Source organism: Marmota monax, unplaced genomic scaffold (genome assembly GCF_021218885.2).
Source record: "Marmota monax isolate L192 unplaced genomic scaffold, Marmota_monax_Labrador192_F-V1.1 WCK01_AAM20220418_F8-fsc00038, whole genome shotgun sequence".
NCBI classification, from domain to species: domain Eukaryota; kingdom Metazoa; phylum Chordata; class Mammalia; order Rodentia; family Sciuridae; genus Marmota; species Marmota monax.
The window spans coordinates 6,146,129-6,162,402 of NW_026692498.1; the positions used below are offsets into that span (position 1 = coordinate 6,146,129).

At 51.0% G+C, this 16,274-nt stretch overlaps 1 protein-coding gene across 5 annotated transcripts in view; it reads left to right on the forward strand.

Annotated features, from left to right (window-relative positions):
* The window catches only part of Sptbn2 (spectrin beta, non-erythrocytic 2), a 38,056-nt gene extending 25,220 nt beyond the window's left edge, over positions 1-12,836 (forward strand). For 4 of the 5 annotated variants that reach the window (XM_058579455.1, XM_046445139.2, XM_058579456.1 and 1 more), the window contains 20 exons: positions 83-173; positions 382-528; positions 2,564-2,827; positions 4,830-5,054; positions 5,376-5,465; positions 5,803-6,063; positions 6,157-6,287; positions 6,519-6,723; positions 7,204-7,578; positions 8,248-8,492; positions 8,588-8,726; positions 8,993-9,077; positions 9,249-9,445; positions 9,766-9,908; positions 9,996-10,071; positions 10,146-10,196; positions 10,367-10,587; positions 10,890-11,063; positions 11,646-11,688; positions 11,974-12,836. In XM_058579455.1, the coding sequence (XP_058435438.1) occupies positions 83-173; positions 382-528; positions 2,564-2,827; positions 4,830-5,054; positions 5,376-5,465; positions 5,803-6,063; positions 6,157-6,287; positions 6,519-6,723; positions 7,204-7,578; positions 8,248-8,492; positions 8,588-8,726; positions 8,993-9,077; positions 9,249-9,445; positions 9,766-9,908; positions 9,996-10,071; positions 10,146-10,196; positions 10,367-10,587; positions 10,890-11,063; positions 11,646-11,688; positions 11,974-12,207 (3,397 nt within the window). In that variant the 3' untranslated portion in view covers positions 12,208-12,836. The remainder of the gene's footprint in view (positions 1-82; positions 174-381; positions 529-2,563; positions 2,828-4,829; positions 5,055-5,375; positions 5,466-5,802; positions 6,064-6,156; positions 6,288-6,518; positions 6,724-7,203; positions 7,579-8,247; positions 8,493-8,587; positions 8,727-8,992; positions 9,078-9,248; positions 9,446-9,765; positions 9,909-9,995; positions 10,072-10,145; positions 10,197-10,366; positions 10,588-10,889; positions 11,064-11,645; positions 11,689-11,973) is intronic. The other variant, XM_046445141.2, reaches the window with a different exon arrangement.
* Positions 12,837-16,274: the final 3,438 nt, after the last annotated feature.

The window sequence follows — 16,274 nt, forward strand, 5'->3', positions numbered from 1 at the left end:
AAGAGGACTGAAGCCTCTAGGTTACTTAAAGGCCACATCCTCTCACAGCAAGGCCTAGGGTTCACAAGCACTGTCATTACAGACACAGGAAGAATCAAGAAGCCGTGCAGCAGCTTCTGGGCCGCCTGAGGGACAACCGAGAGCAGCAGCACTTCTTGCAAGACTGTCATGAGGTGAGGCACCGAGGTCCCTGCAGCACCTCTTTCCATCCACCCCTTTCCCAGCCCTCACCCTGGGCCTGGTGTAAGAGCATCGCAGGGTTGCTGGAGCCTACAGACGCTTTCATGGCCTCTTCCTGAGTCTTTCACATCTCCTGGTCCCCTCTCTCCCCTCCTCCAAAATGCCCCTTACCTTCTCCATCCTGACCTGTGCTTGCTCCAGCTGAAACTCTGGATTGACGAGAAGATGCTGACAGCTCAGGATGTGTCCTATGACGAGGCCCGCAACTTGCACACCAAGTGGCAGAAGCACCAGGCATTCATGGCCGAGCTAGCCGCCAACAAGGACTGGCTGGACAAGGTGGACAAGGTGAGTGGCATGACAGGAGCAGCAAGAAGTGAGCATCTGGGGCCGCCTCAGGCAGTGTCCTCTCAGCGGTGCAGGCCACAGTCCAGGCTGCAGGCCTAGCTCCAGGCCATGGTTTTCAGAATTAGAGATCATGGGTTTCTGGAGTCACACCACTGAAGTGGCAAGTTGTGTTCTAGGAAATAAAATGTCTTTGGGCTGTGGGACAGTGATTTCAGAGCTTTGAGAAAGCCCAATTTAGTAGGGTGCCAGGCCATAGCCTTGGCTCAAAGCCATAACTGTTCCTGGGTCCAGAGCAGATGGCTGTCTTCATCAGTACTCTGCAGACATTCTGTAAAGGACCAGAAAGTGAATATGTCAGGCTTTGTGGGCCATATGGTTTTGCTGCACCTACTTGTCTCTGCCATTGTGGTGCAAAAGCAGTCATAGAGAATACATGCATGAATGAGCATGGCTGTCTCCCAATAAAACTTTATATAAATAGGCAGTGGCCAGACTTGGCCCATCCACCATGGTTCGCCAGTCCTTGCTTTTGAGGATTGCTGTTCCTGATACTTGGTCTCCCACCCAGCTCTTCTAGAATAACTTTATTTCTACTCAGCAAATATTCTTGGAGACCATTGTGTGTGCTCAGCACACTGCTATGCTGCCTGGAATATAAAAAAACACCTTCCCTCCCACAAGGGCATGATGGCTGGGGAGAGGAAACCAGGGTGTTTTCAGTGTTTCCATTTGTTGAGCAAATATATACTTGCTGCTGCTGTACAAGATGCCACTGCAGGCTCCACTCTCAAGGAACAATACTGTGGCCAGGATATGAGATATATATACAAACAGCTGAATCAAATCCAGAGCAGATTTTGTTGAGTGCCATATGAGAGTCCAGTAAAGTCTGGGGGCTAAAGAAAGAGGAGATTTGGGGATTCTAGAAGCAGGAGCAAGCCAGGACAGTCTGTAAAGGATGAGCAAATGAGGACAAGCCAAGACATTGAAGGAAAGATGTTGTTAGGTAGAGAAAAGAGTGTGAACAGAAAACCAGAGGTGTAGAAGGGGCACCTTTGTGGACAAGGAGGAAATGTGGCAGGAGTGCAGAATGTGTGAAGGGACTGGTGGAAGCAAAGGCGAGAAGAGCACGTTTGGCCAGGTCAGGAAAAGTCCTGGTTCCTGGGTGCGGAGTATGTCCCAGAGCTACCCAAGCAGTGGTAGCCTTTGACACCTTCTCCTTGGCAGTGTTATAAAGAGGCCTGAAGGGAGTGTCTGCCTTGTGTCCCCAGAAGCCGACCCTGAAATCAGGATTCTAGTGCAGGGCACTTTCAGGGCAGGTGATCCCAGGAAGCACTGGTAGGGGAATGAGGAGAAGCAATGGAAGGTCAACCATCTGGACAGGGTACTTTGGGTCGGGGTATAGCCCAGGGGTAGAGTACATGCTTAGCATGCTTGAAGTTCAAACCCAGGTATGAAAGAGAGGGTGAGGAGGAGGAAAGGAAGGGAAGGGAGGAGAGGAAGTCCTCAACCAAAAGGTGGGGAGTGGGGAAACCAGGTAGGACTCGCTCGCTCCAGTTCAAGTGAGGAGTAACAAGTGGAGAAACATGGAATGAGAGAAAATAACCCAAGTTCATGTGCAGCATAGCAGCAGAAGCCATGAGCACCAGGAAAGATTACAATGGCTTCTTAACTGAAGTGAGGTTTGAGCAGAACTGGGAGGAGGAGCCAGTTTAATCAGAAGTGAGGATGTGCAGTGAAGAAGGGGCCTCTAGAAGCATATGCTAATGAGCTTACGTGAGGACCTAGAATGATTGTCCATACTTCATACTTCATACTTCTGCCATTGGCCTATAACATTCAGTGATGTCTAATTCTTTTTTTTTTTTTAACATTTATTTTTTAGTAAGAGGTGGACACAATATTTTATTTTTATGTGGTGCTGAGGGTCGAACCCAGGGCCTCACACATGCTAGGCAAGTGCTCTACCTCTGAGCCACCCAGTGGTGGCTAATTCTAATTCTGGCATTTACACCCTCTTTGTCTTGCCACCCAGGAAGGGCGAGAGCTGACCCTTGAGAAGCCAGAACTGAAAGCGCTGGTGTCAGAAAAGCTGGGAGACCTGCACAGGCGCTGGGATGAGCTGGAGACCACAACCCAGGCCAAGGCCCGCAGCCTTTTTGATGCCAACCGTGCTGAACTGTTTGCCCAAAGCTGCTCAGCGCTGGAGAGCTGGCTAGAGAGCCTGCAGGCCCAGCTGCACTCCGATGACTATGGCAAGGATCTGACCAGCGTCAACATTTTGCTCAAGAAGCAGCAGGTGCGCCGTGGGCCTTCAAGGGGGGAGGGTGAACTGGAGAAGAAAGGAGGAAGTGCCTTTGATCTTGAGATCATTCTAAGGCCTGCTGCATGATATCTTTTGGTATTTCTCGAGCTGCTGGGATTATAGGCATGTGCCACTGCACCCAGCTCTCAGAATGATTTCTACAGGCCAACCGTGTCAGAATCTCCAGGAGTGAGTTAATGGTCAGAGGAAAGTCAGGAGACAGACTACATTAGTAAACTGAACAGGGAAACTTTTGTAAAAAGACGTATTTATTAGTAAAAGGTGGATAACATTTTTTTTTTTTTTTTGGTACTAGGGATTGAACTCAGGGGCACTTAACCACTGAGCCACATCCCCAGCCCTTTTTTGTATTTTATTTAGAGATAGGGTCTCACTGAGTTGCTTAGGGCCTTGCTGAGTTGCTGAAGCTGGCTTTGAATTCAAGATCCTCCTGCCTCAGCCTCCCAAGCCACTGGGATTACAGGCGTGTCTCACTGCGCCTGGCAAAAGGTGGTTAACTACTGAAGATGTTTCTTAGTCTACTTTCTGTTTCTATAACAGGATATCTGAGGTTGGGTAATTTATAAAGCATAGAAGTTTATCTTGGCACATGGTTCTGGAAGTCAAGAGCATGGTGCCAGCATCTGTTCAGCTTTTGGTGAGGGCCTCAAGCTGCATCATTGATGGTAGAACAGAAAGGAAGTGATTTCATGTGAAAGAGACAAAACACAAGGGACAGCCTTACTTTATAACAACCGGCTCTTGTGGTAACTAATTTAGTCCCACAAGAACTGTGTGAGTGTACCTTAATGACCTCTTATAAGTGCCTCTACCTCTCAATACTGTTAAAACTGGGGATCAAATTTCAACATGAGTTTTGGAGGGCATAAACCACACCTAAACTGACAGGTGTAAAGAGGACTCTACAGCAGGGGTCAGAAAACTTTTTTTGTAAAAGGCCAAATAATAAATATTTTGACTTTGTGAATCAGATTGTTTCTGTCACAACTATTAAATTCTGACCTTGTAGGACAAAAAAAAAAAAAAAAAAAAGGCTCAGACTGAATTACAATAAAACTTTATTTACAAAATAGGTGGTAGGCTGTATTTGTTGATCCTTGTTCTTAAGAATCCTAAAATAGCTAGGTGTGGTGTCACACACCCATAAACCCAGATATTTGGGAGACAAGGCTGGAGGATATCAAGTTTGAGACCAGCCTTGGGAAACTCAGTCAAGACCCTGTCTCAAAATAAAAACTAAAAAAAAAGGTAAAGTATCTCAGTGGTTGAGTGCCTCTGGGTTCAATCCCCAGGACTGTAGGAAAAAAAAAAAACTAAAATAGCAAATGTAGGAAGAAGCTATACTCCTAGGGCCAAGGAGGAACCCCAAGGAAGCAATCATACAGCTGAATTTCAGATCTCTTTGGAGAGCCAAAGTGAATGGACTAGAAATTTGCTGGGGTGTCATGAGCCAAAGCAGGTCTGCATCTAGCAAGCCCAGGCTGGCCAGCAGGAAACTACCCTGGGAGTGCCAGCAAAACTTGCTGGAGGAACAGAGTCACAGGATCTCTTGCACACTGTAAGCAGTTTTGCTGTAGGAGACAGAAGTACCCTGGAAGAGAGGCCCTTCCTGTACTGAGTTGTAGCATCCCTTCAGCGGCCTCTACTGACAAGGCCTGGTATTGCACCAGTTGGCAAAGGAGAGATGTTGACTGGGTCCATCCAGTTCCAACATAACAGAGCAGGGGAAATGTGGATTTGCAACTGAAGTGGATTTGGGACGGACGATTCCACCTGACAATTCATAACAGGCACAGTTATCACACAACCTGGATTCCTCCATATATCAAAGTTCAAGATCAATCCAGGCCACAAAAGGATGTACTTCCTGGAGTAAGACCTGGGGATGAGAAATCGTGATTGGAGACTAGTGTCTCCTCTGAGTTTGAAGGTGGAAATGTGCAATTTACATTCCCTTCCTTCTCCTCATTTGCAGATGCTGGAACGGGAGATGGCTGTGAGAGAGAAGGAGGTGGAGGCAATTCAGGCCCAAGCAAAGGCACTGGCCCAGGAAGACCAGGGTGCAGGGGAGGTGGAGAGGACCTCAAGAGCTGTGGAGGAGAAGTTCAGGGCCCTGTGCCAGCCCATGAAGGAGCGCTGCCAGCGCCTGCATGCCTCTCGTGAGCAGCACCAGTTCCACCGGGACGTGGAGGATGAGATTGTGAGTCCCTGGGGCTGGGCCTGAGAGCATCTTCATCTTGGCAAGCTGCCCCTGCCATGTGGCACTCCAGCCTCCTTCCTGGCTTCTGGGGAGATGCCAGCAGTGCTCTGTTCCCTCTTCCCTTCAGCACTGAGAACATCCCCTCTAAAGATACTTGGGGATGTCCTCTAGATCCCTTTGTCCTGAAGCTAGAGATGACCGTTCCCTACACACACACAACACACACACACTCACACCTGTAACTGTAGGTATCCCCACTCTCCAGTCCCCCATGCTGACTCCTCCCTCTGCACCTCCACTGACGTCCTCTTTCTCATCCAGTTATGGGTGACGGAGCGGCTGCCCATGGCCAGCTCCATGGAACATGGCAAGGACCTGCCTAGTGTTCAGCTTCTCATGAAGAAAAACCAGGTGAGGCAGAGGCTGAGGGCAAAAGAAAAGTTCCCAAGAGTCTCCCCACACTTGGACATTTGTTTCTCTAAGAAAGGGTTTCTCTGGCCCCTCCCTGACACTGTGTCTCCCCAGACGTCAGTGGTTTGCTTTTCCCCACCCGAGGAGGATAGGATCTCTTGGAGGATTGAAGGGGCATCATCACCATCCTGTCCTGGGGAGAGGGAAGTGAGAGGGCTCTGGAAGGAAGAGAGGGAAGAGGGTGAAAGGGGTGCTTGAAGTTGTACAGGTCGGAGGGTGTGGAGGCTCCACGTTCCCTTTGCAAGCCTTATAGTGTCCTCTTCTATGACGGGGACAGACCCTGCAGAAAGAGATCCAAGGCCACGAGCCCCGGATTGCTGACCTCACAGAGCGGCAGCGGACTCTGGGCACAGCAGCAGCAGGCCCCGAGCTGGCCCAGCTCCAAGAAATGTGGAAACGCCTGAGCCACGAACTGGAGCTTCGCGGGAAGCGATTGGAGGAGGCCCTGAGGGCCCAGCAGTTCTACCGCGATGCTGCAGAGGCCGAGGCCTGGATGGGTGAGCAGGAGCTGCACCTGCTGGGCCAGGAGAAAGCCAAGGTGAGAGCCGCGGCTGAGTCCGCGCGGCTGATTCTTTTCACTGCCAGCCTCCCCAACCCCCCCACTGCCTGAGGCCCACTGTCCCTTCTCCAGGATGAGCTGAGTGCCCAGGCAGAGGTGAAGAAACACCAGGTGTTGGAGCAAGCCCTGGCTGACTACGCCCAGACCATCCACCAGCTGGCAGCCAGCAGCCAAGACATGATTGACCATGACCACCCAGAGAGGTGAGCCCCAGGAGGTCAAGGGGCCCATCCCCTGGAGGAGAGGGAACTGGTTTTCTGAAGGTGCTGGGATGTGGTGCCTCTGTACTGTGTATGTACAGAACATTCTAGAAAGCTGTAGAAGCCTGGACTTGATGAGCAATTGGGGGCCTAGAGGGACAGGGCTCAGAACAAGCCGGGCATCAGAGCAGCCGTGTCTCCTAAACCCTGAGGTGCCTTCCTCATTCCCTGCAGCACGAGGATATCAATCCGCCAGGCCCAGGTGGACAAGCTGTATGCCAGCCTGAAAGAACTGGCCGGAGAGCGGCGCGAGCGCCTGCAGGAGCACCTCCGGCTGTGCCAACTCCGCCGTGAGTTGGATGACCTGGAGCAGTGGATCCAGGAGCGTGAGGTGGTGGCAGCCTCCCACGAGCTGGGCCAGGACTACGAACACGTGACTGTGAGTGTGGGGAGGACGCCAAGAAGGGACCAGGACCCAGGGGAGACGAGGCCTGGACCTGGGCAGAGCATGGAGGGGCAGGGACACAGGGCCAGGCAGAGCAGCTGCCATCTCCTGGATTTTAAGGTTTATAATTGGAAGAATTGTGCGGAAAGAGGAACGTGGGGCCAAGGGGGGGCAAGGATAGAAAGGAAGTTAATTACCAATCAGGCCTGTGCCATCTTGTGCCACATGACAGACTGCATCATCTTAGCCATCTTAGTTTGTGTGGTGCATTTGTCAGGATGTGTCCTTGTTGAGTGGCACACACTGAACAGGTGGGTGGGAAGCTGCTGCAACTGCTTGTTGACTCGCGCTGGCACACCTGACACAGGGAAGAGAAGTAGGTCCCCAGTTTGGGGGAAGAGGACCCCACTCCATCAGTCAGGAACCTCTTCCCTCAGTGTCACACCTTGTCCCTTCAACTGCTTCCTCCACCAGATGCTCCGGGACAAATTCCGCGAGTTCTCTCGGGACACAAGCACCATTGGTCAGGAGCGTGTGGATAGCGCCAACACGCTGGCCAATGGGCTCATTGCGGGGGGCCATGCCGCACGGGCCACCGTGGCTGAGTGGAAGGACAGTCTCAATGAGGCCTGGGCTGACCTGCTCGAGCTGCTGGACACACGGGGTCAAGTGCTGGCCGCTGCGTACGAGCTGCAGCGCTTCCTGCACGGGGCCCGCCAAGCCCTGGCGCGGGTGCAGCACAAGCAGCAGCAGCTTCCAGATGGGACCGGCCGTGACCTCAATGCTGCTGAGGCCCTGCAGCGCCGACACTGTGCCTATGAGCACGACATCCAGGCCCTCAGTGCCCAGGTCTGAGCCAAGCCGAGGAGGTGGGGAAGGCTGAGGGGAGACTGTAGGAGATGGGAGCAAGGGGATGTCCTAGTTGCCGGGACGGATCTCAACAAATGCAGGAGGATGGCCTCTCTGGAGGGCCATTCACAGATGAGGTTAGAATCAGTCCAGGAAAACATCCCAGCCAAGCAACATCTAGCCACCATATTCACTGACTTCTTCACAAGCCTCCATGAGGGCCATGACATTTTTAGGTGGTCTTGATGGCTGGACTATTCTTGCTGCCTGTTGGTACCACCCAGACTACAGCTCTAGATCCAGTGAAATAAGCATGAATTCTTCCTTCAGCTATTATACAGCCAGTCAGCCCCACCAAATCCCTTCTGCAGGCTCATCCTAGCTAGCTATGAGGTCCCTCACATCCAGAACAGGCCTTCGAAAGCTCTACTGGCCAGTGGTCCCCTTTAGAGCCCCACCTCCTGGGCTAAGCCCAGGCCCTTAAATGAGATGCACCAGAGCAGCATTCGGCCAGGCATCTGCCATCATCTTTCTCGCCCCACCCCCACCCCATTCCTCCCCTTCCTCTTTGGCTAGTGAAATGGGCAGGAGGTAGCAGCTAGGTCCAAGGGAGGCTGCAGCTCCTTCAAGTCTCTCTGCTCTGCCTGACTCTCAGTTGGGACCCTACAGGTCCAGCAGGTGCAGGATGATGGTCACCGACTCCAGAAGGCCTATGCTGGAGATAAGGCTGAGGAGATTGGCCGCCATATGCAGGCTGTAGCCGAGGCCTGGGCCCAGCTTCAGGGAAGCTCTGCTGCACGCCGCCAGCTGCTGCTGGACACCACAGACAAGTTCCGTTTCTTCAAGGCTGTCAGGGAGCTGATGCTGTGGATGGACGGCATTAATGTGCAGATGGATGCCCAGGAGCGGCCCCGGTGAGACACCCAGTAGCCTCTATGGCTCCTGTGGGCTGGTGGCTGTGATGGGACTGGGAGCAGTAGGAGAAGATACTGTGTCTGTATCCTCCCAGGGACGTGTCCTCTGCAGACCTGGTCATCAAGAACCAACAAGGCATCAAAGCAGAGATTGAGGCCAGAGCAGACCGTTTCTCCTCCTGCATCGACATGGGGCAGGAGCTGCTGGCCAGGAGCCACTATGCAGCCGAGGAGGTGGGTGAGGCCTGATGGAGGTGGGCCAGCCTCACCGAGCAGAGCTCAGTGCTGATTTTTTAGGAGTCTTCCTACTTCCTCTTATTCTTTTTCGGCAAGAACTCTCACTCTCTGTCCCCTTGGTGCTGTTCAGAGAGTTCTCACATCCCATCCTTCCTCTAGAACTACCAACCTCTTGACATCAGAAATCACTAGTTTCCCTCAGTGAACCCCTGAGGACTCTGGAAAGGCCCAACTGGGTGCTGACTCTCGTCTCTGTCCCCCAGATCTCAGAGAAGCTGTCTCAGCTGCAAGCCCGGCGCCAGGAGACAGCTGACAAGTGGCAGGAAAAGATGGACTGGCTCCAGCTTGGTGAGCCTCTGCAGGGAACCAGGCCAGGACAGGGGGATGGGAGAGATCAAGAACCCTGGGTGTGAAACTCCAGGCACCCACCCTTGGCAACATCTGGCAGTGCTCTGGGGCAGTGGCTTTCTCTGTGCCTTCTCTGACCAGCCAACTCTCTGCAACCCCTAATCCTGGCAGTTTTGGAGGTGCTCATGTTCGGGAGAGATGCAGGGATGGCAGAGGCCTGGCTGTGCAGTCAAGAGCCACTGGTGCGGAGCGCAGAGCTGGGCTGCACGGTGGATGAAGTGGAGAGCCTCATCAAGCGGCATGAAGCCTTTCAGAAGGCAGCGGTGGCTTGGGAAGAGCGTTTCAGCGCACTGGAGAAGCTCACTGCGGTGAGGGCTCTGGGCCCCGGGGCGCCTACTTCCTGCCCCAGACCCATCCTCTCTCTGCCCGAGAAGACAGTTCTTCTCTTCCCTCTGATCAGCACCTCCTGCGCGTGAGCTGAGAGTGCCCCATGACACCACAGCCTTCATTTCCCCCGGGGGACGCTAAGACCCCCATCTCCCCTGTTGCTCCTTGTCCCCACCGTCTTGTCAGATTTCTCTTCTCCCTCCTTCCAGTTTCAGACCAGAGCTAAGACATTTCAACTTCCCCTGTGCCCTGCTCCTCTTAAATGAGCCTTCTTGACGCTGACCTCAGCATTTCTTGACAGCTGGAAGAGCGGGAGAGGGAGAGGAAGAGACAGAGGGAGGAGGAGGAACGGAGGAAACAGCCCCCTGCTCCGGAGCCCACAGCCGGTTTGCCCAAAGGAGACCTGGCGGACAGCCAGACAGCTCCTGATGCTGCCTGGGACGGGTGAGAGCCAGGACACCTGGGCCAGCAGGATGAGGCTAAGCCCAAGCAAGCTAGGAACTAATTCTGTATCATCTTTGGCCGTTCCAGAACCCATCCACGACTGCCACCATCCACACAGGTGCCCAGCGTTAATGGGGTCTGCACAGATGCTGAATCCTCACAGGTAACCCTGTCCCCAAGCGTCCCCATCAACCCTGCCTGCCTCACACACCCTCTCACAGCTTCTTGTCCTTGCAGCTCCTGTTGGAACAACAGAGACCTGAGCAGGGTAGCCTCCCAGAAGGGCCTGTGAGTCCCCCTGCAGGTGTGGGTATAGATACCTGAGATGAAGGGCTAAAAAGGGGCGCAAGGAGTCTGAGGATGGGAGAGGGCAGAGACTCAAGGAAATTTGGCGCAGCCAGGGAGTTTCACAACCCACTGAGGAGACACCTTCCGTCTCATCCTGTTTTCCCCCGTAGGGATCTGGTGCAGGGGATGAGGCCAATGGGCCACGGGGAGATAGGCAGACACGGCCCCGCGGCCCAGCTGCTCCTGTGATGCCCCAGAGCAGGTCGTCTGAGTCAGCCCATGTCGCCACCTTGCCCACTCGAGGCCCAGAGCTCTCTGCCCAGGAGCAGATGGAGGGAATGCTCTGCCGCAAACAGGAGATGGAGGCCTTCGGCAAAAAGGCTGCCAACAGGTACCCAGCCTGGCCATGCAGTGCCTGTGGCCTCTCAGGTTCCTGCCTCTGGGGAGGCGTCCCTGGAGGGGATGTTTCTGGAGGCAGGAAAGTTATTCAGAATGGGGCACTTCATAGACTGTGACCTTTGGAAAAGGGATGGGGCTCAGGACCACTATGGCCCTTAGGGGACAGCCTGAGGGGGTAAAGACAGGAGAGGAACTTCAAGTTCCAGGACATCCAAGGGTTCCCAGAATGTAGGTCCCACCCACGCCAGTCCCTTTGACCATCTGGCCTCCTGACTGGCGCAATGTCCCACCCAGATCCTGGCAGAACGTGTACTGTGTCCTGCGGCGTGGGAGCCTTGGCTTTTACAAGGATTCGAAAGCAGCCAGTGCAGGAGTGCCATACCATGGAGAAGTGCCTGTCAGCCTGGCCAGGGCCCAGGGCAGTGTGGCCTTCGATTATCGAAAGCGCAAACATGTCTTCAAGCTGGGGTAGGAACTGCACTGTGCTCACCTCAGGATGGGAGGAGGAGTCAGGAGTGATACCGGTGGGCCCAGTGGGAGCGGTCACCTGTAAGAAGTACAGGAGTAGAGCTGCCAAGCCAGGACTTTGGGGACACCTGTGCATGAGGGAGAGGCAGAGATTGTACTGCACACTAAGGAGGGCGTGGGTGGGGTGGGGGGGTAGGTGGGTAATGGGGGGGTTAAGACGCAGGCTGATGACTGATGATGTCAAGTTAAAAAGCCATCCTGGTGGGAAACCCCAAGGCAGCCTGCCGGCACTGCTCTGCCTCAGGGACCTTCAGAGGCATGGCTCTGCCCGGCAGCAAGCAGCTGGCAAGGCCTAGGATGGAAGCGAGCTCACCCTGGCCCTCTGCAGGCATTCAGAAAGGATTTGGTTTTGCACATCTGCAAAAACCTGGGAATCTGAAAATGTGTAACACCTGTAGATACAGCTCTGGGGGCTGCCTGGATGTTCTCCAGTTCCTCTTGGGTGAGGACTGAACTCTAACATGCACTGACCTGGCACATACAGATTCTCATCTCTGCTCTGTGACTTTTCTCTCTCAACAGCTTACAGGATGGAAAAGAGTATTTGTTCCAGGCCAAGGATGAGGTAAGCTTTCCCCTCCCACCCACATGTTCCTGGAGGAAAAAATCCTGCAGTAGCAGATTTCCTTCCTTCCCTCCCCTCTCTTTTTCCTTGTCCACCTCTTGTTCTTTATAATAACCTAGCCCATGACATGCCTACTGGTTGTCTAGGAGGCCCACACCAAAACATGCTCTCCGAGATGAAATAGCTACTTTTTTGCCTTTTCCTTTCACATTTCTCTGCTGTCTGCCACCAATAGCCCCCACACAGGGTCCTTGAGGCTGAGATGTTGTCTCCCTGTCACCATAGGCAGAGATGAGCTCGTGGCTGCGGGTGGTGAATGCGGCCATTACTGCTGCATCCTCGGCCTCTGGAGAGCCAGAAGAGCCAGCGGTGCCCAGTGCCACTCGTGGCATGACTCGGGCCATGACCATGCCCCCAGTGTCACCAGCAGGGGCTGAGGGGCCTGTTGTGCTGCGCAGCAAGGACGGCAGAGAACGGGAGCGAGAAAAACGTTTCAGCTTCTTCAAGAAGAACAAGTAGATAGGGGGACAAGACTCCCAGGTCAGCTCCCTCCCTCTGTTCAGAAAACTGCCAGGGACTGTTGACAGGGACCACCCTCTTGTCAGGACAACTGCCTGCTGCTAGGGTCTGTTGCCAAGGTCAGCCCATCACCAGGAACTGTCACTGGGGACAAGCCAATGTTCCCAAGTACAACCTTCTCTTCTATTTAATTCCAGACTGGTGGTGGGACTCGGGCAACCCCCAATCCCACTCCTCCCATCCCCTTCTCCCCTCTTCCCCAGCCTTATGGTCCCATCCCCCCAGCACAGTGCGGATAGCACTGCATCCCGGACATAGGCCATGTGGGACGCGGCTGCCCCACCTCAGGGTTGTTCTCTTACCACAACTAGGGCGCACTGTCCATCACTGGTTCCTTGCCCCTGGGGACCAGCCAGGAACCTCTCAGAGCTGAAGCAGGCCCCAGGGGCAGGAGCGCCAGATGATGGAGTCGGAGGCGCTGCAGCTGTCCCTTCCCATCCTGCCTCACCCTCTGACTCAAGTGGCCATTTTATCTTCAGTTGCTCTCAGTGGCTTCCAGGTGTGGGTTGTTCAGGGGCAGCCACAACCTTGATTCTGGCCAAGGAGGTGATTAAACGGCTCAGCTTCTCTCACTGCCTCTGGGTGTCTTTGCTTTCCTGACCACAGCCTCTGTGCCTAAGCCCATGTTCCTCTCTTAGGCTCTGATCTCCTGCATGCCACCTTTCCACTCTGTCCCCAGCCTCCAAGCCCTCAAAGAACCATATGATTCCGAGAGCCTCCCTAGCAGGTCAGGATGATGCTAACAAGCAGTATTTCTGTCAAAAGGCAGAGAGTGCCCCTTACCTGGGACACAACTTTCTTCACTCATGAGTCTCTCAACTCTCCTGACCACAGCCCTGATGGTGGGCAAGGGGTCCTCTGTTCTCTGCCCTGTGACTTTTATCTCCCAACAGTTTAATGGATGAGCACAGAGGGTGACTACCGACCCCATGCCTATTTCCTCCCCAGAGAGCTTACACAAGGATCAAAGGAGTAGCAGTTCCTAATCCACTTGCCATGAGGTACGCCCTAAGCATGTAAATAAAAACACACACAGGACCATATAGTCTAGATCCAGTCAAGTATCTTAAAAAGAGCAGGCAGCTTCTCCCTTGACTCTGGCTTGGCAATTGGAGGTTGCAGGGCAACCGCGTTTGACTCCAGGTGTTGTTGACAGCAGCCACTCCTTGCTGACCTCCTGCAGAAAAAAACCTTTGTTCTTGCATTGTTTTCTCTACACAAACAACCATCTTTCAGGAAAACTTCCCTATCTTTAGCATAATTGGTTAGGAGCCCTGAGCAAACCCCTGACTGAATAACATCAGTTAAGACAGACAGGTAATGTGCAGTCCTAGGACTAGCACAGCACAGTCCCAGACTGAGCTGCAAACATGAGATCTGGTGGACCAGATAACCCACATGATAATTATCCCTTTCTATTAAGAAAGGGAGGTTCAGTCTTCCATGGTAAACATGTGGAGATATATATATAACTGCAAGAGCATGTCCTGGGACTAAATGTGTAGTGCTGCTCTGTTATTCCATTTAGTCCCAGGACATGCTCTTGCAGTTATATATAGAGCAGCACTACACAGAGACCGTCTTTTGTGCTTCAAGCACAGCGGTAAAACCTCCACTGTGTGAAGGAGACAGTCACACAGTATAAGTGCTCAGGGAACCTGGATATATGTACCCCAAAGCAGCAAACCAAACGTTGGAAATTTTTACACGGGGGAGAAGAATTAATGGAGAAATGATCATTTGAATGTAAAACATAAGTGTAAATAGGGCAGTTGAAGTGACCCCTAAAGAACATCATTGTTCATGGAAAGGTAAGATGGAAAATGTGGTCTGAGAATCATCTGCACACACCTGGCAGCTGAAGCTACTTGAGAGCATAATTCAGTAAGGTCGGGTTGGAGAAGAGGGTAAGCCAAGGGTCAGGGAGAGACTTTGAGCTGTGGGTGGAGGAAAGGCAAAGTTCTAGGAAAGAGAACAGGTGGAATGGGGCAGTAAAGGATTCAAGACAAGTCAAAGCACACACACACACACACAAAAAAAAAAAAAAAAAACATCAAGGCAGGCAATGGGAATATGGACAGATCAAAATGGATGAATTATCTAGAGATCAACATGTCTGCATTCTTACTAACCACCACCTGCAAGGGTGGACCTGAATGATCCAATATGGCAGCCACCAGCCACATGGCTACTGAGCACTTGTAGTGAATACAAGCCAAGATGTGCTGCAAGTCCAAAATGCTCACTGGATTTCAAGCACTTCAGGGCAATTTTTTTTAATCTCATTTTCATATGTTGAAATGATGAGTCAAAATATCATTAAAGTGGATTTCAAACTTTGGCTTTAGTCTTTTTAATGTGTTTACTGAAATTTTTCTGATATTTCATGTTTATTTATTTATTGTGGTGCTGGGGATTGAACCTAGGGCTTTGTGCATGCTAGGGAAGTGCCACACCACTGAGCTACATCACCAGCCCTATTGGACATTTATATTTTCTATTATTATTATTATTATTATTATTATTATTATTAGTCATTGCAGTGCTGAGAATGGCACCTGGGACCTCATGCATGCTAGGCAAGCACTGTACTACTGAGCAACACCCAAGCCCTTTTAAAATTACTTATGTGGCTCACATTATATTTCTGTTGGACGGCATTTCTCTAAATGGACTATAGACTTCACTATGAAAGGTAAAAAAATTAAAACACTGTTAATAGAAGAAAATGCAGAATATCTTTGTGATTTGGGGGTAGAAAAGACATGAAACTTCAAAAACAAATTTTTTAAGATAAAAATTGATTTCATAAAAAATAATTTCTGACCGATGAAGGACACTGTGGCCAAAGTTAACACGGTGAAATGAGAAGATTTTTTAAACCAATGCAGAGCAACATCCAGAAATATGCAAGAAATTCCTACACATCAACAACAAAAAAGAGACTGCAATCTGAGACACAGATAAAAGACACAGAAAATTCATGAGAGTAAACCCAAAAAACTTAAGAAGAAATTCTTAAAATCATTAGTAACCAGACAAATGCTAATCAAAACAACAAAGAACTATGGCTACTGAGCACTTGTAATGAATACAAGCCAAGATGTGCTGCAAGTCCAAAATCCTGGCAAAAATTAGGAACCCAGATAATGTCAAACATTATGGCAGAAACAGAAATAACAGGGCCCCTTGTGCCCTGCTGGAGGAAGGGTATACCAGCACAGCTTTTCCAGAGAACAACTTGGCACTACATAGACAAGCTAGTTTTCTGTATACTCACCAAGCGTTGCAGCAATATCCTCCCCCCACACACTACCATGAGAATTAGGGCACACACATAAGGATGTTAATTAAAACCTTTTTCATAATGATGGGGAGCAGAGGCAGTATTCTATATCCAGAGATGGTAGATAAAATGTGTGGCTGCACAGCATGGAGTATTACTTAGGAGTTAGATATCACATAGCATAGACTGCTTAATGGAGAAAAGTAAGAAAGAGTGAGCTATACACACATAATTTACATAATTTATGCAAATATACGATGGATGAACTTTGCTTAGGTCCATATTAGAAGAGGCCAACTGTGAAAAGACATTTGTTAACAATCTAGGCAAAACTGGAATACCAATATAATTAACACAGTATATGGGCTCAGTAGGTAGTGTGCTTGCCTAGAGTATATAATCCCTGGGTTTGATCCCCAGCATCAAAAAAAATGCTGATGTTCTAAATTAGAAGTAGATAATGAGGTACTTATGGGGAAAATAGCATTATATCTTGATGTTTGTTTCAAAATACTCCAGGGGAGGGGAATAAAAGGAAAGGCTGCTTGAAATAAGATCAGCAAAATGCTGATAATGCCAAAGCTGGATAAAGTGTCCAGAGGAGTTCATTAACCTATTGTCTCTACATTTGCACTTTTTTGACAATTTCTTCAACAAAAAGTTTTTGAAAAAAAAAATGAATGAAAAATGTCTTCCAAGAGCAGAAAGTAATATACATTAA